This window comes from Crocodylus siamensis, chromosome 6, assembly GCF_052110815.1.
Source record: "Crocodylus siamensis isolate JL-2025a chromosome 6, ASM5211081v1, whole genome shotgun sequence".
In the NCBI taxonomy this organism is placed as follows: domain Eukaryota; kingdom Metazoa; phylum Chordata; order Crocodylia; family Crocodylidae; genus Crocodylus; species Crocodylus siamensis.
The window spans coordinates 98,714,891-98,740,624 of NC_143400.1; the positions used below are offsets into that span (position 1 = coordinate 98,714,891).

Below are 25,734 nucleotides of genomic sequence, written 5' to 3' on the forward strand. Positions count from 1 at the left end.
GTGCAGTTGCCTACCCTGGAGGTTTTCAAGAGGAGATGGAAGGTCTCCGTGCTGGGGTCACTTGACCCCAGTTATCTTTTCCTGCCTAGAGCACGGGGGCTGGACCCGATGATCTGCAAGGTCCCTTCCAGCCCCTGACAATCTATGAATCTATAATAAAAGGTACTACATTTCTTGTATTTAGTGTTGAGTTCTTCTTTTCTCATCCTCCAGTTGTTTTTTCTCTACGTTTGTGCTTTTTCCTTTTAAACTATGTTTTCAGTCTAGGCAGAGGGCTTTCATAGCCAACAATAGATGCAGTGGATACTGCTGTTCAGGGGTGTCCTCCAGGTGAGAAGTTGACATGCCCTGCAAAAACCTCCCAGGTTGCTGGAAAAGGACACAGTGCTGGGATTCCTGCCAAGCTCTTGTCTTTATAGTGTTTGGAGGTTTGCAAAAAATCACTTTCTGATGAAAGTAAGCCCTCTCCCTCAACCCTGTCTATCTGCTGTAACAGAAGGACACATGCATTCTGCTTTCCCTCTATTGAGTCCCCCGAGTGCCCTGGATGCTGTGGTGGCGCTGCCTCTGCCCCTCTGCTTTCCCCCTCGCTTCTATTTTTGCATCCCTGTATCTGGTGACCAGCTCTGGTTTCTGCCCTCTGGCTTTGCAGGAAGGCTATGAGAAGAGGAGTGAGCAGCTTCACTGACAGCTAGATGGGTCTCTGAAGACTCAGAAAGGGACTTCTTTGGCTTTCTTTCTTCAACTTCAGGTTTTCTTTGCAACCCCACAGCTTTGAAAATGGATGCTTATATTTTGTAACATTTGATGGCTGTTGCCCAGAAAAGCTTTCCAACTCACTGAGAGAGCAGAATTTTTAGGCTTTGGTTTATCCCTCTGTTTTGGTCTGCTAAAAATGGTTATGTGATGCTCATTCAACCAGGAGTAGCAGAAAGAAAATGTTAATCGGTCAATAAATAGATATATTTGATGCCTGACTGCTAAACTGGAAATGGTCAAAGAACAGGCAAAACAATAGCATCGCAGTTGGTAAGGTTATGCCCAGTGGTAACGCATAGGGGGTGCACTGGTTGCTGGGGGGAGATGTGCCCTGCCGACTAAGGCGGCACCAGTCGCCCTTGCAGGAGCCCTAGTTGTTGTGTGGTTCCATGTACAAGTAAGGCCTTAATACAGCGCACAGCCTTTTGCAGCATATTGCTAAAGGTTGACTTCAAAAGTTAAGAATGTGCCCCCTGATTCTTCCTCTGAGTTTCATAGATTCATAGATTGAATCTGAAACTCAAAGAAAGAATTGGGGCAAACTCTTAACTTTTGAGTTAACTCTTAACTTTTGAGTTACCGGCTGATTTTTTTCAGAAAGTCTCATGGATTCAGCACTTTTTAAATGGAATTGAAATGAAAACAAAGCGGGATAGGATCTAATCTTATTATCAATCTTAATGCATCAAATCAGTTTAAATAGGCTTTTAAAAAGAAAAACAAAATAGATAAAATTACATAAAATAGAAATATCAGTGTTATAGAAAGCTGATCTTTTTTTTGAGAGAAATCATTTTTTATGAAACCTGGAATTTTATATCTTTTAGTCATAAATAGCTTGTTAAAAAGTACAAATCAATTTCTTTGCTTATTTAGCAGTTTTCTTTAAACAACTCGGTGTTAACTTCCTGGTACATAGTTTGCGCATTATAGAATTTATCTGAGTTTCCCTTGGTGCCATTGCTTTTGGCTTTATTTGCAACTTGGTATGTGGCACATTTTAGTTTCCCTAGCTGAATGAAAACACACACAAAAATGATCATCTGAATTAGCCTGCTGTCAGAAGATTGTTTGAATAAATGATCCAAAATCTACCCAAGAACAACAGCAGTCTTAGCTCAGATAAAAGGTTAAATTAAATAGATGCATTTTAAAGTCCATGGAGAACTGTAATATTGCCCACTTTTCCTATGGAATAATTCAGTGTGTTTATAACTTAAACCTTGCAACCTAAAAGGCAGCCATGTCTGCATTGTGTTACAGATTTAAATAAATTAACTTGTATTCCCTTGTTAAATTGCATGTGGATTTTTAATTTTTCTAATATGTCTTTCCTAGAGGTGAGAGAAAAAAATAACTCCTATTCTTTGGCAAGTACTGTGTAGTAAACCCAGCATCATGTCACTTGTTCTGACAGACTTGGTTGTTGCGAAGTCAAAAACTCTTTGCAAATAAAAGTACAGTCAAACGTAATTGTTAGTTTTTTAAGGCAGTGACTGAATACTGAATGCAGACTGATGGTTTGACATTAGCAAATTGTTACCTATTTTATGAAAATGTCGTAAAGCATCAGAGTCTCGTTGGACAACGCAGTCAAATTCTGTACAATGGCAACCGCTTCGGGATTGTATTAATATTATAACCCCTTGTTGCCATGGAAGCAAGTCTCTGAAGGCACCTTCCAGTGTTTCTATAACGTTTCTATGAATAAAATCAGCTGAGGTTTCTAGTCAGTAGTCATATGGTAAAGGTTTTTATTGGATGCGTGTATCCAGAGGGCTGCAGCTAGACAGCTGCAAAGGGTAACATAGCTCTAGTCAAAGGACAAATATTGCATGTGTGAATCCTGTTCAGATTGATGATGGTAAAATGCATGTGTCACAGCACTAAGAGGCAGGCTTCTCTTAACAAAAGGAATGGCTTTAATATGAAGCATACTCTGTATTGATCAAATTGAGACCTCTGTCCTAAATCTCCCACAATGATTTTCTGCCATTTGTGTTTTGTGTAATTAGCAGATTAAGCATAAACATTTATTGCTTGTGATGGTCATTCACTAGATTGGCGGAGCTCATTTTCTGGTTGTGCGTGGTGCTGAGCGCAGGTTATTAAACAGCAGTTGGTAGAGAGATTTTTGTGTAGTTAATATGGCAGAGAACATGCTATAATGTGCATTTAAAACCTTTTATTGTGAAGTAGAAAGCTCTCGGCTTGCATTGACTTTCCTTCAGTCTCTGTGCCAGTTCTTATCAGAAAAAGAATGTGTTGCCTTGTATGTCCTTGGGGTGTGAAAATCACAAAATGAAGCTGCGTGGATCTTTTTGCACTCCAAAAGAGTGATGACACTTTGGAACGGGCAAGAGAAGCTGGAGTACATCGTTTCATAGTTTATTAATAGTAATTTGTAGGAAGAGTAATATAAGCATTTTTATGTTTTTAAATATTTTGGGAAGGTAGTTTTGGAGTAGACATCGGAGCGCGCGTAGCACGAGCTTGGCAGAGCTAGGCGAAGCGCTCTTCCTTGGTGCTCTCAAGCACATTTTAAGAACCCTCCCAATAGCAGGGCGTTAGCCACCCTCATCCCCCTGCTTTACCTGTGGCACGCTGGGGTGCTGTGCCTTGTGGTTGTGTCAGGGTTGGCTGTGTAGTCTGTGTGAGTAACTAGTAGTTTAGGCAGTGGACTTGTATAGGATCACTTTAAGAGTGATCCTGGCTCTGGCTGGGGGTGGACTAGATGGCTTTCCAAGGCCCCTTCCATCCCCTCTTCTCTGTGATTCTGTAGGTTAGATCAGTCTTTCCCCAGCAGACTGACAGATGAGAGAACAAGCAGTCATGCTGCCTAAAGGTGTGCACAGAAGTCACAGCTGAAGCACTTCAAATGCCTTTGAAGTGCTTCTCAGGGCCAGCTGCACAGAGGCACGTGCCCTTTGAAGTGCTCCAAAGGAGCTGCAGTGCTCCGAAGTAGGATTTGTTTGAATGCAGTAATTGGTTAGAACAGGGGTGCTCGGCCCCCAGGCCACACTTGGCCCCCAGCATCATGTTGTATGGGCCACAGGGCTCCCTGTGTTGGGGGCCAGATGGAGGTCGTGCAGAAGTGGGGAGATACCATGAACAACAGGTTTTCTCAGGGTGAGGTCTGTCCATTGCAGTCCTGCCAGCTGACCCCTGTGAGTTTCCCAAATGCAGGAAGCTTGACTGCCCAGAGACTGTTTCTGCTTCCCCCAGGCTTGGTCCTTTGACCTTTTGGGTAGGAGCGAGTGTGGCTAGGGCCATCTAAACACCAGTGATATTGGGCTTGGGGCCCGCACGTAGGATACCTACCATAGATTTGGGAAGTATCCGAAGTCCCAGACTGACTGGTATCCAAAGTCCTAGACTGGTGGTAGAGCCATGTAGACTTGAATGGTTGAGCTCAGCTCAGTCCATTTGAAATCTGGAACTGATCTGGCCTTAAGCCAAAAAAAAAAAGGTGGGGGGGGTTATAGTGCTTTTCTGCTTCTGATGCCTGTCCAGTGTATAGATTTCAATGGGGGGGCCATGGCAAGTTTTTGCAATTTGTTGGAAATTTTTCATTCTTTCCCCTTCCAATAGAGCACAGTAGTAGTTCACAGGTCTGTCCCAAATGAACATTTTTATAATCATGTGAAGAACTTAATTCTCTTTGGCTCAAGAAATTTAGGACATGCCAGCAGTAATAATGCCTCTTTTTTTCCCCCCTCATAAGCTTCTGAATGGGTGAATGTAACAAGGCATTGTGACTGATTAAAGCACAGGGCTATATTCTAAAATACTATATTGGGATCTCTTGGAATCTCTTTCTTTTTTATTAAAGTCTAGACTAGAGAGTTAGTGAAATGAGTCACATTTGCATTGCAGGTTATCTGTTGATTTATGTGCGATCCAGTGGTAAGGAAATTACCAATTTGATATTAAATTGAATATAGTGAAACAGAACCATATGCGGGGGAGGTGTATGTGTGTGTGTGTATATATATATGTGTGTGTGTGTGTGTGTGTCTGTGTGTACACACACACACAAACACGTCACTAGTGCATTTCTGAAATGCTGTCAGTGGCTGTACTGCCCCCCTCCAAAATTCATTGCAGATCTCTCGCTTCGGATATCTTCTCTTCAGTGGCAGCATTTATGCCTGGCCAGAATAAGGGCTCTGCTCTTGCAGTTCTCAAAATCCAGATTAACTCCAAGGATTATACTTCTGACCTTGTGAGGTCATTTCTGACCTCAGGCTAAGTGTGGTTACAAAGCAGTATCCTTTGCACAGATCTCATTACATCCAACAATTACATCTTAGTCGCGCTGAGGTTTTTATACTTGCTCCACTTTTTGCTCTTGGCCAGCAACCTCAGAAGTCTTGTAGGACTCGGTCATTTATTTCATCTTGTTAATAGTTTTGGAAGTAGGTGATTTTCACTTCTTGTAGCTCTCTTAACGCTTAGAAATTACTCCAGATATGCTTTCTATAAGAATTTGGGAAACCATCTACAAAACAACAGGATTTGTCCACATTTCTTTTCAGTTGCAGTATAGCTCTGCCAATTTAAAATCAGTAACTTGGAAGGATAGGTTAAGGTGACAGTCTTGCCCTGCATACTAGTTTGCATGGTCTGGGACTGTAGCACCTTCGTTCTTTTCAAAATATTTTAGATGAGATGATTTAACGCCCCGCCCCTTCCCACCCCCCCTCCCCCACAAAAAAACCCGCTTGCTTTAATTTTTGAGTGTTTTCTCTTGACTGTCACCCAGCTGCGTTCGGTGCTATCCCTTAGCAGTGAGCAACGTTCAGAGTAAAGCATTTAGTTGTGATTTATTAGGGTTGGATTTGCTTAGATGTCCTGATGAGGTTTGGAATGTTTCTATTTATATACTCATACTCGTTTCTTTTTTATGTACCATCCTGGCTACTCAGAAACTCATTGCTATGGTGACTGCTGCTTTCACTGAACTCACGTTCCTAGACTTGCTGCTCATAAATCTGTTTTTCCCTCAAACATGGAATCATAGAAACATACGTAAGTAGGACTGGAAAGGACATCCAGAGGTCATCTAGTCCAGCCCCCTACCTAAGGCAGGAGCATCCCTGTCCAGATTATCTCAGACTAAGTTTAGCAAAACTAGAGTCAACCCTGACAGAGCATTAGACTTTACACCCTAGCCTGGCCAGGCAGGGGTGTCATGGCAGCCCATGTCCTGCTTCTACAAAAGAGTGTTAATATACACTTGAGAGATCTCAGGAAGAAAGCCGCACACCCTGCTACAGAGGAAGGCAAAAGCCCCCGCAATCTATACCAGACTGACTGTGGGATAAAATTCCTTCCTGATCCCGAGTATGGCGTTGGTCTGACCCAGAACCAGAGGGGCAAGATCCTCTAGCCAGGAACCTCCAGCTTGCTAAGTCCCAACAGATGCATTGGCATGGCCCAGTCAAAATTCCTAGCCTTGTCTGTAACCAATACCCTGTGCCTCTCAGGGAGGCTAAAAAAACCCATGCATGTAGCCAGGGAAGGAGTGGGGAAGGGGGGCATGGGGGAGTTCCCTCCAAGCCCCATGCAGCAACCAGCAATGCCTGATAACATGGGAAATACTCATAGGCATAGCTATACCCAGATCAGTGGTTTTCAACCCAAGGAACACGGACCCGTTGGGGTCTGCAGACTGTCTAAGGAGTCCACAAAAGATGACTATGATCAATCAAGAATATGGGAATACTCACACTTACAATTCAGAGGGGTCTGCACCTCCATTCGAAATTTCCAGAGGGGTCCACAAATGAAAAAATGTTGAAAGCCGCTGACCTAGATCATCCCCAGCCACTGCCTATCCAGCCTCTTCTTGACACCCCCAGTGATGGAGAGCCCACAGCCCTCCTAGGCTGTCTGTGCCACTGCCTCACAGTTGTAACAGTGAAGAAGTTTCTTCCTGATCGCCAATCTAAACCTGCTTTGCAACTCCAGTGGCAACTTCAGGCCAGTGGTCCGTTTCCTGCTTTCTGCAGAAAGAGAGAAAAGTTATTCACAATCTGCTTTGTGGGAGCCCTTCAAGTATTTGAAGACTGCTGTCATTTCCCCTCTTAAATGCCACAAGCTGAACATGTCCATCTCTTTCAGCCTCTCCTTGGAAGGCTTCCTTTCCAAGCCCTTGATCATTTTTGTCTTCCGCCTCTGGACCCTCTCTAACTTCTCCATGTCCTTTCTAGAATGTGGAGTCCAGAACTATACAGAGTGCTCTAGATAAGGCCTGAATCCAGTAGGTAGAGAGTCGCTCTTCCCTTCCACGTCCTGCATCTAATGCTCTGTTGATGCATCCAAAACCATGTTTGCCTTCAGTGTAGCTACATCACACTGCATATGGTAGCCCTGCGCATGACATATATCTATCAACATCAAGGTGTGGCAGACGAGAGCAGCGCAGACTGCCCATAGATGAGGGGATTCAAAAAAAATTTGGGGGGGTGGTACCCTGTGACATTCAGTTAAAGTGTTGGTTCAGTTCAGTTGCCAGCCTTGATTTACTAATTGTAAAACATCTATGTTTGAAGAAGTGGCTACCTCCTGTCTTGCTGGTTTGTGGAACAGCTTTACTAAGAAAATGATTCCCCTCCTAGTCTTTGTTCCTGAGTCTGCACAGTCAAAAAGAGACGAGGAAGCTTTCTGTGCCCATGGAAGGGGCGCTCTCTTTCTGTCAAGGTGTCAGGAGCAAACACTTTCAATCCTCTTGTATACTACATATAATCTGTGCCAGCGGCGCTCGCCCCCCAGCCCACAAGCCACTTTCAGCCCCTGGTGCCATGTCATCCAGTCCAAGGGTCCCGTCATGGGTCCAAAAAGTTGGCAGTGGGACCAGGGGTACTGCTAGTCTGCTGTCCAGCATCTGGACCCCTGGGGAAACCCTGTGAGTCAGGTAGCTTGACACTGCATTTAGGGTAGTGCAGGGCCCAATCCTGGCATGCAAGGGTGGTGTGGGGCCTGATCCATCCTATGGAGACCATCCCCCTCCCCTCATCTGGCCTGAGGGGCCAAAAGATTAAGCATCACTCATTTGTGCAGAAGGAGAAGAAGGCAAGCAACTTCTGTACAGAGAGTATCATATCAGATTCCTGTCTCTGTGAGGACTCAAGATGACCTGGCAAATGTGCTGTTAGCACAAAGAATACTGGCTCGTTCCTCGATCATCTCTTCACATCTTGAATGGAGGCCACAGAGTGGCGACACCACCACGGTGAGTGCTCTGAACTAAACTTCTCATCTGGGGTCTCCTCATCTCCTCACATGGGGATGTGAGGGGCACAGTATGGGACAGCAGCTGTAGGACAGGTGTGGGGGGTGAGGGGCACAGCATGGGGACAGCAGTTGTAAGACAGGTGTGGGGGTGAGGGGCATGGTATGGGACAGCAGCTGTAGGACAGGTGGGGATGTGAATGGGAACAGCAGCTGTAGGATAAGTGTGGGGTTGAGGGGCACTGTATGGGACAGCAGCTGTAGGACAGGTGTGGGGGTGAGGGGCACAGTATGGGACAGCAGCTGTAGGACAGGTGTGGGGGTGAGGGGCACAGTATGGGACAGCAGCTGTAGGACAGGTGGGCCGTCTGCACCTAGAGAAAGCTGTGGACAGTAACTGCTGCAGACCTCCCTCTGCCAGTGGTTGTTCAGATTGGCCATTTCCTTTGGGCTCAGTGGGAAATGAGTGCCAAGTTCTTAAAGCTAGTCAGTGAAAAAGCTAACACCCACTGGCATCCTGGCGTATAGGTCAAGGAAAAGACATAATAATGAAATATTTCAATGAAATAATGCAATAGTGCTTAGATTGAATTATGTATGTAGAGAAAAAAACATATCAGCTATCTGTTCCTCGGCTTGTTTTGGCAGTTACTGAAGCAGAATAGTTCTTCTGTCGCACTGCATTTTGCTCCGTTTGACATGTATTTCATTTCCTTGCATCAGAGAGAAAATAATAGGGTTTAGTTTTTCTTTATCAAATTCATTGATGATGATAGAAGTTAGGATTAGTGTTTGATAAAACCAGAAGGAGGGAGGGAGGGAACAAATACCTAGTCTTTTTTTTTTTTTAAATAATGGACATTTGTTACAGAAAGTGAAATCTAAAGGCCTTTCAGAACCAGATCTGATTTTAAAGAGTTACAAATTGCCCAGTCAAAGTTCGAGTGATCACAAGTTGGTAATACAAAAGAATAAATCCGAGCAGTGGTGTTTTGTGTTGATGCTATTTTGCTGTCTGTTCATATGCAGCATTAGATTGCTGTAATCCTGGATGCAGTTGAGCATGAAGTCATTATATTCCTGTGGTTTTCCACTGAAAAATCAGGTTGCTTTAATTAGTAAGCAAGAGCAGAAGGTTGGCAGGGTGGCGTATAAGAGACCAACTGATTCAGAGCTATGAACTTCCAGGGACAGCAGTGTATTAGCATGTGATGAAGCAGGTCGTTGCATACGGAAGTTCATGCCTCTCTGAACCAGTTCGTTTTTAAGGTGCTACCCTGCCCTACCTTCTGCCTGGCTTCAGACTAACATGGCTAACCACCTCTCTATTAATGAACAAAATTCTGTGTAGAAGGCTTGCACATTTGGACCCTTACGCAAACCATAACTTTGTCTAACCCTGTAGTGTTTCAGAATGAAAATATCTTTTTTTTCTCTGCCTGAGTTTTGCATTAGTGGTATCGTACAGAGCTCTTGATTACAATGCTTTTCCCTAAAAGATGAAACATGGCAGCTTTATGCTGATTACAGGACTAGCTGTCAGTTCCTATTCATCCTTAAGTATCCAAGCCATCTATCTACATCTCACTGTCTCTAAAATCATTCAGTGCTTGGAGGACCTTCACTATTTTCAATTCATATAGTAAAATGCCTAACGACACAAAATGCAGTCACAACTTTTTAATGTTTTCAGATGAGAAATAAGCTTCCACATTGCCAAAACACAGAAAAAAACCCAACCATAACTACAATCAACATAAATTACAATTCATTAGCAGATGCCCTTGGTTTTTATTAGTGATTTAAAGAGATGCTTTGCTGATGTAAAATTGCCCTATCTGAAAATATGCCACTGTTGCAGCTGAATTCCTGTGGTTACTAAAAGTGAGAGATGAGAGTAAACTTAAGGAAATACGGATTAGGCAGAAGTACTGTAAGGTAGATTATGCTCAGTGACTAGTCAGCAAAGGCTCAATTTCTAGCTGGGAATAGGTGTCATGTGGCGTTCCCCAGTGATACATCCTGAGTCGGGTATTATTTGATATTGTACTATAAAATGAATGATTTGGACAATGAGGTTGAGTACACACTTAACAAATTGGTGGATGCCACCGAGTTGGGTGGAGTTACAAAGGCTCTGGAGGACAGGACTAGGAACCAGAATTACCTGGATAGATTGGAGAGGCGGTCCACAATCACTGAGATGAGATTCAGCAAGAACAAATGCAGAGTCCTGCAGTTGGGACAGAAAAACTGCACGCACAAATCCAGACTGGGCAGGGAGGCAGGCTGCAGGGTTACAGAGAAGGACCGGGGGTAGCTGTAGATCATAACCTGATTATGAGCCAGCAGCGTGCTGTTGTTGCAGAAAAGCCCACAGCATCCTAGGTTGCACAAACAGGAGTGTAACTTGCAAATGAAGGAAGGTGACTCTTCTCCTCTGTTCAGCACTGGCAAGGCCTCCCCAGGAGTCCTGTGTCCAGTTTTGGGCCCCACACTTCAAGAAGGATGTGGGCAGATTGGAATGAGTCCAGCATAGGGCAGTGAAAATTTATTAACAGCCCGGAAGACATGACTTATGAGGGAAGTCTGAAAAATGAGAATTATGTAGGCTGGAGAGGAGAAGATTGAGCAGGGTTTAATAACAGTCTTTGAATACCTTAAGGGCAATTATAGAGAGAATGGAGATGGCTCTTTCTCTGTGGCTGTAGGGGACAGGACTAGGAGCAACGGCCACAAACTGCAGGAGAGGAAATGTATGTTAGAGATGAGGCAGACTTTCTGACTCGGAGGTTGGTCAAGCACTGGAACAGGTGCCGGGAGAAGCTGTGCAATCTCCATCCCTGGAAGTTTTCATGTGCAGGTTGGACAGACACTCAGCAGGGATGGTTTAGTCGGGGGTGATCCTGCCTGGAGCAGAGGACTGAATTAGATGGCCTTGTGAGGTCCCTTCCAGCTCTGCTTTCCTATGATCCTGTGACATCCACTAAATTTTAGCCCTTTAGTAAAGTGTGAGAGGAGAAAGATCAGGTTTAATTTGGAAAAAAAACACTTTTTTTCTCATACTAGTGTGATATGCAGGGTGTTGAAATGCCAATAAAATTCAGATAATACTGAAATCATTGTCTGCTGTTCTGTAAACAGTTTTGTACATTGAGTTTTTCATTTGCAAACCTTGGAGAGAATTTCACGTGTGGTAGAAGTTTTGGGCAGGCGAACTTGTCCTAGTAAGGATATTTTTCAACCTTTCATAGACCTTTGGAAATGTCAGCCAACTTCAGCCATCTACTCAATAATCTGTGCACAGCATTGATTATTTTAGCAAAGGGACTGTCGTATCTAATGCTCAGCGGTGCTCTTTAAATATAGGGCAAGATAGTACGCATGCGCATTTCTGGCTAAAACAGCATTTTGTTCTTTGTTTTGCTCTGTGCGCCACCCAGAAAATGAAAAAAAAATCTTGAAACTATTCTGCAATAAACCTACATCCGTTAAAACCAAAAACTTGCTTTTCCAAAAAGGGTTGTTTGGATTGCTTATTTGATGACCACTCAGTGTCACAGCCACAGATGTTGTGCTGCGGATGATGGCGACATGGTAAAAGCCAGGCGGGCCGATTCTACGAGTGCCAGGATGGAAACGCCTCGCAGTCTTCATGCTCGGCCACAACATGCTCTGCACCAGGGACAAGCAGCTAGGGTTCACCCATCTTGTAGTCCCACAGCGTTGCCCGTGTCTGCAAAACACAGGGGGAAGTTCACAAATCTGCGAGATAGTGTAAAAAAGAGTCCTACAAAAAGCACAGCCAAAGTGAAAGCTAGTAGTGGCTGGTGGTCTGATAGCTCGTGGTCTAGCTCTTCTTATGAAAAGGTATGTATTTCTGAATGCTAGACACTGTTAAATGAAAAAAAGTATATTCATTTTTGTAACTGAGTAGGTCTTCAGGAAGAGAAATAAGGTTACAGAATGGGTAAAAAGGGTTCAGTGCGACTTGTAAAGTGTAGTCTGTTTATTCTTCTGCAGTTTTATCCTCAGTATTTCTTACCTGCTTCCTGTTACTGAATGTGTCACCTGAATTTCATCTTGAGAAATTGAAGAAAAAGTATTTAAAGTTCAAAGTTTTGTGCTGTTAGGGAATTCTTCAGCTGATTCTTTCTCACTAGAACTCTGCTCCACTGGTCTCGTAATTGCACTTCACTGTCTACAAAGGGTTTTTGTCTGGAGGTGGAGGAAAGACGGTGATGACTTCACTTCACACTTGTACAGGAGGAGTACTGTAGTGTGCCTGGTTCTGATCTGTATGTTTGGGGATACATTATTGTGCTCTCTTGATTTTGCGGGGTTTTAGTTTTTAGTTCAACTGCTACTTTACATACAAACAAATATAGAAAAGCTCTAGATTTTGTTTGGTATAGGAAAATGATGAAGGTTGCCTTATTATTGTGCTAAATTCTTAATTTTTTTATCGGAGGACTTTTAGATTCTCATTGCATTGAGCTCAACAGCGAATGTATTGATTATTTCCAAATCAAATGGCTGATATATAAAGCATATCATATGTAATATTTTATTTTTTTCCAGTGGTTCATTTTTAGACAAAGCCGTTCCTGTGATTTTACCTGAAGTATTTGTTTGTTCATCATAATGTTCATACAAGTCATTAATGAGAATTATTTTCAGAACAGGTTGTAATATTTAGAATCTTCAATCATTTAAAATCTGTAAAAGCTTTTTATAATGCTGCTTTTATTGCAAGTTCTCTGGAGAGCATAGTAGTGCAGGACTAGCATCCTGCCAGCCCCCACCTTGGAAAAATGCTGGTGTTTGTGCACCTGTTGGAAGCCTGACCCGACTGTCGCTATGCTGCTGGTTAGAAACCTTTTAACATCCAGCCTCAGTTTATAGCTGTTTGTTCCTGTACTTGATTTTAGGCTTTTCATTCCCCTGATCATGCTTGTAGCCCTTTCCTATACTGGTTCTGGTTTTAATTCCTCTATCTCAAATATGAATGACTGTAGCTGTATACAGTATTTTACAGCAGTGGTTTTCAACCTTTTTTCATTTGTGGACTCCTAAAAAATTTTTTGAATGGAGGTGCAAACCCCTTTGAATTGTATGCATGGGTATTCACATATTTTTGATTAATCACAGTCCTCTCTTGTGGACCACTTAAACATAATCTGTGGACCCCCCAGGGTCTGGAGACTGCAGGTTGAAAACTGCTGTTTTAAGTGAAGGCTTGCCATGGAGTTGAGCAATGGCATTAACACTTCCCCATGCCTGAGGCACCCTAGGGTCACCTGTACCTTTATCACAGGTAGATCGTGTGGGCAGCTCAGAGTTAGTGCTTTTGACCCCTGCAATGCTGCTGTGGCAAATTTTTATATTTCATTTTTTACAATTCGTGCTGAAATTCAGCGTCTCTCAAAGGCCAAAATTATGATGTGTTTGGAGAAACAATTCAAGTATCAGATTTGTTTCAGTGTTGAGTACCATGAACTGAGGTTACCTAAAGCATGTCAATAAAAATAACATTTGCTGTTATATTGTAGCTAAAACATTTGAAGTAGCTGTATCAAAGAATAAGATCTGCTTCCCAATTTGTAATTACAGAAGTGAACTTTTTAAAAAAAACCGTTAATACATACAGAGATGAAACTTAGCTTGCTTATGACTGAAACCAGAACGCTTCAGTTTCTAATGCATTATGCATTTCAGATCTGTTGATGGCTCTGTGTAATGTATGAATTTAATTGGGCTGCTGCTTGTAAAAGGAACGTAGGCTTGGTGGTATATCTGTAAAACCTGCCTGGCTTTTTACTTCCTTTCCTCTCTGCTGGTAGGCATGACAACACAGGCCATTGTATTATATTCTCTAAAGTTTTCTTTAGATGATGATCTTGCCCTTCCATACACACTGTGAGAACTCTTTACGGTGCTACCAAGGACTGAGAAGATATTGTAGGGTTGAGGGGTGTGTCAGTCAGGTGAGTGGGATTCTCAGAAGGGCCCATGGGGAAGACCAGGAGACATCTGGAAGTGCAGGCCAGAGACCGAGGTGTGGGTGGTGTAGGAAGACAGAGTGGACAAGGAATTGGGGGGAGAATTGGGACTGATTTGATGAGGTGAGCCTGGACAGAAGGGGTGCCTGGGAATCCATGGAGGTTGGAAGATGGACTGTAATGAGGAGTTGAAAGAGGATGGGACTAAACCAGCAGCGCAAGGAGAATGAGATCAGGATTGAGATGGTAAGAGACACGGACAAGGAGCCTGGGGAGGGGGTGGAGGGAGAGGAATGGGGCTAGGAGAAGGAGCCAGCAGGAGGACTGGGGCTGGCTGTGCAAAGAAACTTTTGCAGGCCCTGGACAAAGAAATCCAGAGAGGCTGAATGGGTGGCAAGTGTAGGGAGAGAAGTGCAGGAGCAGGAAAGATTTGTTGGTTGCTGGGGTGGGGATGGGAGATACAGATTGGTTGTGCCCTGCAGGTGGTGGCAAGCTATTGCGAGTGCTCATTGTTTAAGCTGGGGCAGGTTGGTGGCTGTCTAGGTTCCAGTTCCGTTGATAACTCGTGTGCAGTCAAAGGGATCCCACATGAAGGATTTTTTTGCTTCCTTTTTCAAAAATATGGGAAATAATACATAGGTGTACACAGACCTGTTGAGAAAAAAATGGACCAGAGCTTTAATTATGGAGTTTTCCAATTTGAGTGCTTGACTTTGTAGCTTAACATATTCTTTGGTTATAATATGAAGTTGGCATAAATTGTAGTTAAAGGTTTGTCTCTGCACATCCGTGCAGCTTTACTCAGTTTTGAATGGAGTGAAGTTGACCAAAGAGGTCACCAGAACTGTGCACATGGCAGTGGTGCAACTCCTCGGGCTTGTTAGCTGGTTGCTACTATTGCAAAAGTGCTAGATGTTAGAACACTCAGCAGCTTGTATTTTAATGTACTGTTTGTAAGTTGCTTGGGAAACATTTCCATGTCTGTAACGTTCAGACTAATCTAGTTTCATGGCTAAAATGCAACTTTTGAGAAGTGGTAATGCCTCACGTTTACAGCTATAGGGACATACTTATGCCTTTTATAGAACAATTTGGAGACGGTCCCATAAGATATTAAGTACTCATTTGTTTTATATATTCTTTCCAATACTCGCCTTGGGTTTTCAATAGTGTTCATTCAGAGTGAAGTGACTGTGCAGAACAACAGTATATAATACTATGTGCTTAAAGCAAGTAAGAGCATGTCACCAGTGACCGAGTCTTAACATTTCTTCCTCTCATCTTGGTTTGTAATAAAAAAAAAAAAAAAATCATAAATACAAAAACTGAGAAATATTTTTAAAAGACCTTGGTAATTTTGACGTGTTCTGCTTTTGCTTTCTGAAGGATTTTTTTTAATAGTTTACAGATATTTTTCTGTTTCTTCATTGTTAAACCCCAAGTTAGTCCAGCACATGGAGAATATCCCAAAAATGTTTTCAGGTACAATTACATCATAAGAATTTGGGTCTGCTCGTACGCAGGTCAGTAATTTTAATGGATACTGCCTATAATTCTGTTTGTGACTGCTTGTTGGTGACAAAATGTTTTAAAATATGCAGCTTTAAAAATTAACTCCACAAAATTTTAGTCGAGAGCCTGCACTTTCCCATGTCCTGTGGCTTGTGCGTTTCTCAAATCCGTGTGACTTGGTGCCTACACCACGGTAGTGAGGCTGGTGCAGCCCCCAGGCATGACTTCCTTCTCAGTGGTACAAAAGTGTGCTGAGCCTTCTGCTTTAGTCTGGCAAACCCAGCCCAGGCCCTTGATACTGGTGTGATGATACTGCCCCGGGGAGTTGTGCCTGTGTGACTGACAGCTGTTCTCTTTGCTCAGGGATCGGAGGAACAGGGGAACTCCGGACATTTTAGCTGCTCCAGGCGGGGAGGGGAAGCTGCTGCTCAGGAGTGTGGCAGCTTTTGCACTGGACTGTTACTGCTGCAAGACCCAGTAGCAACACAGGCCAACTAAACTGCCTGCATGTCAACCAAGGGTGAACCAGGGTGGAAGCTGCAGCCCTTTTGCTGCACCTGTGTTGCTACAGCATCACGCAGATGTCAGAGGTCACGTAGCAGCTTGTGCCTTGACCAGTTCATATTGGTATCATTTACCCTACCAGCCCTGCTCAGACTTTTGGCCCCTTGGGCCAAATGAATGGCACGGGGCAGTCTGTGGGCCAGATCCTGCCTTGCGCACAAGAATCCTGATCCCCACATGCCAGGATTGTGCCCTGGGGCTCCCTGCTTTCCCCACCCAGCCCCAGGTGCTGGAATCGGGCCCCATGCCCAGGGCCATGCTGTCTATCCTGCAGGGATCCGCACGGGTCTAGAAAAGTGACAGCAGGGGAGCAGTGTCCCAACTCCCTCACTGCCAAATTTTTAGACCCATGGGGAGCCCACAGGCTGGATGACACAATGTCAGGGTCTGGATGTGGCCCAGGGGTGGGGGGGTTGAGCACCGTGGTGTGTTCCCTGAGTGTGAAACTTTCACCTGCTCTAATTGTGACGTTAACAGAAGATGCAGTAGCTGTTCAGTCTGGCAGTCGGCTCCCTTCTGCCTTTTACGTGACGTATGGCAGTGCTTCAGCTGCCCATGAAGCCCGTAGAAATCTTTTCATTGACTTCAGCGGGCTTTTGGCTCATACCTTAAGCATGTTGTGCCTGAGCGTACAAAGTGAGGCCAGTAAGCTTCTGGTACTTGCTGCTCTTCAGGGTGACTGTAGAGGGAATCTTCCACACTTCAGTAGCTAATGTGCAATAGCAGGTTTCTGTACTTGTTTTAAGGGTATCGCCTTTAATTATTAGTTGTTTTTAACCTCATAATTCATTTGAAGAATGCAGTGGATCAAAAATGGTTGAATTACATTTTGTTTTGATTTATGCAAAATTTTTCATGTAATTCATTTTTCTTGTTTGTATTATTTTCTTGACCTTTTCTCCATTGATGATTTTTAGCCAACAGAAGCTGTTCCTCCCTCTTCTCCCACTGTCCCTGTGATCCCTGTCCCGCCCGTCCCTGCTGAGACCACTGTCAGCCCATCTTCCACACAACAGGTTTTTATTCTTTTTTTTCCCATTTTCTATTTGATTTATTGCAGTTCTTTTGACTAACATTTTCCATCATTGCATGCAAGTTTGATAAACTAGTTAAATAAATAATCCATGTATAGGTTTATAGGAAGCATTGTATTTTTTGTAAATAAACATAACATTTGTAGTTGTTGTTACTTTTTATGGGGTTGTCCCTTCTGAATTATCCTGTCCTGTACAACTAAATTGTACTTACAAAAGACAGTATAGGTTATGCAAGGATATGAATATGCTTTTGCAAGTTCTAAGTCTTAATATTTCCAGGAATCTCTGTTCTCTGTTTCCACAGGTATAGTGAAGCACCAACCATTTGCTCTGGCAAGTCTATTCCCTGTCCTTGCTGTTGATACACTTCTAGCTCATTTCATACCTGTTGTAGTAACTTTTGCACATAATGTTTTTTTTTCAGGTCAGTAGCCAGACCAAAAACATTTTAAAAAGAAAATGTTCATGTTCACATGAACAGAAACGTGTTGGGCTGATTGGTGAAATGTGGGGAATGCATACTGCACACCTGCAAATAAGGTGACTCCTTGTTTTCAAAGGGAGCATGTAGGGGAAAAGATTTTCATAGAATCATAGAAGTAGAGTCGGAAGGGACCTTGTAGATCTTCAAGTCCGACCCCCCACCTGGGCCGGAGAAGAGACTGGACTCAAATGTGTCCAGCCAGGTAGGCATCAAGCCTCTTCTTAAAGACCCCCAGGGTAGGAGCTAGCACCACTTCCCTAAGAAGTTGGTTCCAGCTCCTAGCCGCCCTAACTGTTTTTCCAGAGTCTTGTGTGTCATATCTTCCTGGAAACAGAGAGAGCTATAGTTTAGTGTGACATCCCAAGAGACAGTCTCCATGAGGCAGCAGGAGTTCCTAGCGTGGCAGGACAGCAACAAGACCACGCCCTAGACCCTGGCAGGGGCAGTAGCAAACCTGTCATTCTTTACTGTAAATACTTTTGATGCAAGTTCTAGTAAATAGTAAAATGTGGTTTCTATAACACAGGCTGCATCACGACATAGCAGACTGCCTGCAGCAGGTCACCTGCCCTGAGCCAGCTCAGTCTCTGCTTTGGGCACAAGTGACAGTACTCAACCAGTAGCAGCTACGAAAGCTACCACCTATTTGCTGGGGTCAGAAAGAGCAGCAGCCATGTAGACAGTCGCTGGCGGACTGCATCTCCCTGCTGCTATTCCAGCGAATAAAAACAACTTCCGTGCTTAAGACATGCACCCCAGTGTCATAGGGCTGACTGGGGGGTGCGTGATATGTAGTTAAATGTAGTAATATTACAGGTCATTTTCAGAAATTTTGTTCAACCTGGAACTAAACATCACAATTAGGTTTGAAGTTGGTTAGCCTTTTTTAAACCTTTTTCTTTCATTCAAAAAAATCATCATTGAAACATTCTGTTTTTGAAATGAAAAATTGAAACATTACATTTAGAAAATGGTGAAATGAAATATTTCACAACTGTTTACTATTCCCATTATTCTTTGGCAGATTTTAGACTACTAGAAAAGTCAGACTGAAGGGGGTCATCTAGTTCAACCCCGGGCATGAGGCAGGATCATCTCTATCCAAACCATTGTATCCAAATCCATAATATAAACTCTTTGTAAAACTACTGCCATCCCTAACACCAGCACAAGATATAACATCTGAACCTGCCACACATAAAGCCTGGGAATCATGGCAGCCAATGTCCTGCTTCTGTAGAGGGTTTTTAATAGACACTCAAGAGATCCCAGGTAGAGGTTTTGCCTCTTCCCCCACCCCACTTCACAGTCCATACCATTCTGACCATGGGGTAACACTCCTTCCTGACTCCAGAGAAGGCATCAGTCCAACCCTGAGCAGAGATTTAAGACCCTCTAGCCAGGAACCTCCGGCGTAAGTCCCAGCAGGAGCACCGGCGCAGCCCAGTCCCCATCCCCAGCATGGGCTGTAGCCAACCCCAGGTGCCTCTTGGGGAGGCTTAAAAACAACATCTGTGGAAGTGGGGGGAGAGCTGGAAGGGGAAGGAGGGCAACCAGCAAAGCCCAGAAGCATGGGAAATGCACATAGTAGAACATAGGCATGGCATCCCCAACCAGTGGCTCTCCAACCTCCACTTGAACACCTCCAGTGATGGAGGGCCTGCAGCTCCCCTAGGCCGTCTGTGCCACTGTCTCGCTGTTCTAACACTGAAGAAGTTTTTTCCTGATCTCCAATCTAAACCTGCTTTGCAGCTCCAGTGGCAACTTCAAGCCAATGGTCCATTTCCTGCTCTCTATAGCAAGTGAGAGAAAAGTTGTTTTCCCTCTTCTTTATGGCAGCCCTTTAAGTGTTTGCAGACTACTATCAAGGTCCTCTCTTAAACCTTTTCTGCAAGCTGAGCATGCCCAGCTCCGTCAGCCTCTCTTCGTGTGACTTGCCTTCCAAGCCCTTCATCATCTTTGCTACCTGCCTCTGGAGCCTCTAACTTCTCCATGTCCTTTTTAAAAAGTGGAGGTGAAAACTGGACACACTACTGCAGATGAGTCCTAACTGATGTGGAATAGAGAGGCACTATCACCTCCCATCTTGCACCTAATGCTTCTGTCGATGCATACAAAACTGCACGAGCCTTTAGTGTGACTATATGTAATTCTTCTTAGTAAGTCCGTGTTGACTATTTATCAGCCTTTCTTCCTCCACATGCTTGTAAATGTCCTTCCTCAGGATATGCTCCAGTAACCTCACCCCAAATATTGAAGTGAGGGTACCTGTTTTGTCATTTCTCAGATTCTCTTTTTTGCATTTTTTAAAGAGGGGCACTGCACCGACCCTTTTCCAGTCCTCTGGTACTTGACCCATCTCCCATGACTGATTGCCAAGGGTTCAGAGATCTCCTTTACCAGTTTCTTTGGGACCCTGGGATGAAGCTCACCCTGCCCTGGTGATCTGAATTCATTCAGACCCATCAGCAGCTCTCTTGACTGCCTCTGACATTGTCTCATCCCTCAGCTTGTTCCCTTCCTTAGCCAAATAATCCTTATTAGGTGTCTGGCTGCAGCTTAATTTTTTTGAGAAGACTGAAGCAAAGTAGCTGTTGAGTAACTCTGCCTTGTTCGCACCTTCTGTTAAGAGTTCTCCCTGCCTAGTTAACGGAGGACCCCCAGCTTCTGTGCTCCTTTTCTGGCCAGCATACTTGGAAACCCTCTTGTCTTCAACCTTCCTTGCCAGGTGCAGCACACTATCTTTGCCTTCCTGATTTTGTCCATGCAGGTTCTTGCTGTTTCCTGGTACGTGTCCTTGGTGACCTGTCCATCTTTCCATTGCCTCTATGCTTTCCTTTTGCATTTGAGGCACCTTGTGCTGCCACATTGGTCTCTTGCCATTCTTCATGTACTTCCATTGTGTCAGAACAGTTTCTTGTTGGGCTTCCAATACTGCGCCCCTTAAGGTCCCAGGCCTCCTGGGCACCTTTATTTTTCAGTCAGTGTTCCCATGGTACCATGCCCATTAACTCCTGGAGTCAGGTGAAATCTACCTGATTGAAATCTGGTGCCCTAGTTTTGCAGAGCTCATGCTTTCCCTGTCACAGAATCTGGAATCCTAGTGTACCGTGACTGCTTCCTCCTAAGTCGCCCATCACCTTCACATCCTCCACCAGTTCTTCCCTGTTGGTCAGGACAAGACCCAAGATAGATGATCCCCTGGTTGTATCCTCAGCCTTCAGGAGCAGAAAGTGGTGCTTCACACAAGTTGGGAACCGGCTCAAGGTTTTGTCTGCCTGCACTGTTTTTCCAGCAGTTGTCCAAAAAACTGAAGTCCCCCATGAGTACCACCTCCTAGCTTTTGGATAGATTTGGCACTTCCTTGAAAAATGCCTCATCCGCTTCCTCTTCCTGATTTGTTGGCCTGTAATAAATCTCCACCCAGGTTGCTTCTGCATCTTTCACCTTTCATCTTCACCCAGATGCATTCTGTTCTGCTATCTTCTTCCTCCTGGACCAGGGAACAAGTGTGTGCTTACCTGACATACGGGGTGACACCCCCACCTTTTCTCCCAACCCTGTTCTTCTGAAACAGAGTGAAACCTTCAGTGTTGACGTTCTAGTTATACGAGCTACCCCACCACATCTCTGTGATACCAGTCAGGTTGTAGTTCTTTACACAAGGTGCGGCTTCCAGATGTTAAACTGCATTAGACCTGCATTTGCAGTTGACAGATTCACAGTAGTTTAGGGCTGGAAGGGACCTCGTGAGTCATAGGGTCCAGTCCTTCTGCTCTGGTCTCAGTTGATCTTAAATTGTATTTTTTGATAGATTTCTATTTACTGGAATAAAATTGCCCTGCTCAAAGTGTTATCATCATTGTATTATGTTCAGTGCCTTGTTTCAGAAAACTACAGTGGTGTGGATTAGACCCTGGCTTTGATCTTCCATTATTTTCAGCATTGTCTCTTAGCACTTTGCCATTCTTTTCTGCATTAAACGGAAGAATAATATTAGGAACTTAGACATCATTACTGTTGCTATGATGACATGTGTCCCATTCTATCTTTTGCTTCTTAACAGCTTGTGTTTCTCAAAGGTACAACTTACGAGTTTGTACAATAAATACATTAAGACATCCTCTTCCTTCTTGCTGTCAAAACCCCATTGCTGATTTTAGAGCATATAAAATAACACCATCAATAAGTACACAGATGTTTTCTTGTAATTACGTTTACATGCCTTGTCCTTCTGTTATCCTGCCATATTTGATACTGTATGATTGACAGGCTCTACTACAAAGAAGTTTTCCTTAAATACCACCATAATTTATGTTGAAGCCCATAAAACCACCACTTTTGTGGATTTTCACCAGTGAGTGTGTGTCATTTTAATATGGGGGGGGGGGGAGCTGTAGTAGTCATATAGGTAGGGATTTACCTAAATCATAGCGGAGGTTTGTGGTTCAGCGGCCCCTTTAATCTCACTCTTTTTGCTGCGCATGCTCCCCCCCCTTCCCCTCGCCCACTGCTGAATGGCCAAGAGGCAATTAATCCCGCCATTTTTGCCGCAGCCATTCAGTGGCTGGGGACGAGGAGGGCACGGAGAAAAGAGCGAGACTATAAGCTCTGCTGAGCCACAAACTTCCACCGTGTTTTAGGTAGGCCTTCACATATAGGTACACATAAAGAAGGACACCTTAATTTAGGATCTTAATGCATGACCAGTGTCACCAGGTCACATCCAGTTCAGGGATAGTGTGAGAAGGATTTGTATTTTTGCACCCCAGAGATGCAGATTTTGATGCTTAGTAGGTGCAGCTGCACGTGACGCTACAGCAATGTAGCATCTGTAGGCATCAACTGTGAAGTTGCCGCAGCGTCGCTGTAGCAGCACACTCCCTCAGTATAACGTGTTGCTACAACAGCGTAGCAGCTAAAAATGACCATGTACTGCCGGCAAGGTGCTGTACAGGCTGTTAGTGCGCCATTATTTAGTGCTTCCAAAAGGAAGCACTAAATGATGGCACAGTAACAACCGCGCTGTAGGGGCACGTGTAGATGCACCCTGTATCTCCTAGTTTTTTTAATCTGTGATTTCCTGACTTGCAAAAGAGAAAATAAAGAAAAGTGCTGAATATTCTACAGTAGCAAAACAAACGTTAGAAGCAAAGGTTATCCAACACATGCTTCCTGTGACTGTTTGCATTTTTAATGGTACTGGATAACAAGCAAAATAAACTTTGAGTGCACACACACTGGAGAGATAAGTGTATTCAAAATGTAAGGTACCTTCCTATGGAAATTATGAACTGTCCATCACTGGCGGGGTCCAAGGAGTGGTTGGACAGCCACTGGTCGGGGGTGATCTAGGTGCAGTGATGCCTGTGTTCTGCTATGGGGATTTCCTAGGCTACTGGGCTTTGCTGGTTGCTGCATGGGGCTGGCAGGGAATTTCTTGCCCCCTGCCGCTCTTGCTGCTCCATGTGTCAGGGATGTTTTAAGCCTTCCTCAGAGGCATTGGGTGTTGGCTGCAGCCAAGATTGGGGATCTTGTGCCAGTGCTCTTGCTGGGACTTAAAGCTGGAGGTTCCTAGCTAGAAGGTCTTGGCTCTCCATTCCAGGGTTAACCAATTGCCATACTTGGGGTCAGGAAGGAAATTTCCCCCATGGTCAAATTGGTTTTTGGTGGGGGTTTTGTCTTCCTCTGTAGCGGGGGGGCATGGCCCTCTTCCTGAGGTCTCTTGAGTGTCTATTAACAACTTGTACAGAAACAGGAGGTTGGCTGCCATGGCCTCCTTGCTTTACCTGTGGCGGGTTGGCGTGTGATGTCTTGTGTTATGTCAGGGTTGGCTGTATAGTTTTGCTAAGAGGTTAGACAATGGATCGTATGGGATAGTTTGGATAACAGCTGCTCCTGCCTCAGGTAAGGGGTTGTATGAGATGACCTTAGGAGGTCCCTTCCAGTTCTCTGTCTTTATGATTCTGCACCCAGATAGTTAGAGGTTGGAAACACAATGGCAAAGGCTAATTTAATATTACACTGTACTTTGCCATGCTAATGTTTATGTACAAAAAGCTGTTAAAATGATAATGGTACTCAGGCCCCTGAGGATGCAGGTGGGAATCTAGTAGGATTTGCAAAAACATGTGATGAGTAGATGTGTTTAACTTGCATTGAAAGTCATTGTCTGTTAGTCGCTTGGGTGCAACTTTAGGACGTAGCAGCTTTTTGGGTGGCAGGGACCTTGCCCTTTTGTTTCTTCCGCTGCAGGGGTCCTGGTTCACGTATTCTGGCTAACTGGTGTGTCTCAAGTTATCAGTTTCCTAACAGTGCTTGAGGCTGGGGCATTGGGGCACTGCAATCTCTCCTTTTCTCTGACTGTAGCGCACATTTTAGTGTCACAATGACTGAAGTGCTACCCCTAACATAGGGCTAGCCAAATGAAACCTAATGGCATGTGATGTACAAATGGTCAGACTAATGGTCCCTTCTGACCTGTTGTGAAGCCAGAATAAATCTGGCACAAAAAATATTGCAACCCAAGACTGACTACAGCTGTTTTCCCTTTACCTGCTTTGTATATAAAACTCACTCACAATTTTTAATCAGTTGCTTGGTCTTTTTAGTGACCAGTGTTAACATAAACACAGCCTGCTTTATTGTCTGTCTTGCATATAAAATAAGGAATGGTTTCAGAATATAAACTAGTAGCTTTTGTGACATAAGCTATACAGTGAATTATGATTCTCCTTCTGGAATCATGTCCACGTGGGGAGGTGTATCTTTTGATCTAAAGCAGCATGATTACACCACATTAGTTCTGTTGGTCCATTTGTAGACCAATCCCACAACTTTTGTTTCAGTTTGGTTATTGCTCCTTCACTGGTTAAATGGCAGCAGCTGATCTATTACCTCAAAATTAATTTACAGACCTGTGGAAATGTCTTCCGTTGATCATTTGTAAATGTGTACATATTTCAGTATCTCCAGGCTAATGTGCTGTCCCAGGTGCTGGATGAAACGTAAAGAACAAATAGCTGAACTTTAGGGATGAAAGGTCCGTTGTTTCCCGATATTCTAATGTTGGGAAAGCATTAGTCTATCTGTCTGTCTGTCTGTAACTCTTTATTCGCACTCTGATTGATTGTCTCGGCAGCCAATCACAATGCTTACTGAAACAACCAATCAGAATGCTCTGAACAGACAAGCACCGCCATGACGGTGGGGACTGAGGGCGCCAGAGTGGCGCTGGCCTCGGTGTCGTCGTCCCCCCCCGGAGTCAGAGGGTACGGGGAGGAAGGGGAATGGGCCTGGACCTGACGCAGGGTGGGAGAGGAGAGCAAGTGTAATGGGTCCAGATGAGAAGCCTCCCTGCCTGCTTCCCTGCCGTGATGGTGGGGACTGAGGGCAGCCGGAGCAGGTGGGTGGTTAGGTGCAGGTTGGCGCTGGCTTCTACACCCCCTCCCCCCGGGCCCGCATACCCACTGTCATGGCGGCACTATTCCCACCGTCATTCCATCCTATGAGGCAGAGGGGGATGGCGGGGACAGCCTAGGATGGCAGAGTGCCGCCATGACAGAGGGGATGGAGTGCCCCCAACAAAAGCTGGCAGGGAGGGGAGGGAAAGGGGAGTGGGGCACAGTGGTGGCGCACCACCACTGCTGGGTCCTGAAAACAGCCAGGAGGGAGGGTATTGTGCGTGGCCAGGTGCACAGTGCCAGCAGCACAGGGTACTGCGTGCAAGTTTCCCCCCTCCCTTGTGTGTGGTGGGGTGGAAGGGGACACACGGGGCGGAGGCAGAGTGGCAGTAGCACAGGGCGGTGCATGGTGGGACTCCATCCCCGCCCCCCCAGTCATTCTTGACAGGCAGTTGGCTAGTTGTCAAATAAGACTCCTCTGCCAGTTCCACTTAACACCGTGAAATAAATTTATGCATGCCGCTTCTTGTAAATTAGATAGAAAATAATTTTCTAAGCATTCATATTTTAATGCATTATTTTTATTCTAAAGCCTAACTTATAACTTATCTTTCTTTCTAAAATAAATCCAGGTGTATTCTTCATAAATACTTGTAGATAGTACGCTATTTCAGAGATGGAGCCAAAAGCTCTTTTTTTAATCTGTTACCTAACAATTTTTTATGCAAGCACTTACT

The 25,734-nt window shown here is 44.4% G+C and overlaps 1 protein-coding gene across 13 annotated transcripts in view; it reads left to right on the forward strand.

Annotated features, from left to right (window-relative positions):
* DLG1 (discs large MAGUK scaffold protein 1) overlaps positions 1–25,734 on the forward strand; it is a 313,387-nt gene that overhangs the window by 151,099 nt on the left and 136,554 nt on the right. For 9 of the 13 annotated variants that reach the window (XM_090054468.1, XM_090054469.1, XM_090054460.1 and 6 more), the window contains one exon: positions 16,991–17,089. The exons of the other annotated variants lie outside the window; for them this stretch is intronic. In XM_090054468.1, coding sequence (XP_089910594.1) covers positions 16,991–17,089 — 99 coding nt within the window. The remainder of the gene's footprint in view (positions 1–16,990; positions 17,090–25,734) is intronic. 13 annotated transcript variants of the gene reach the window in all.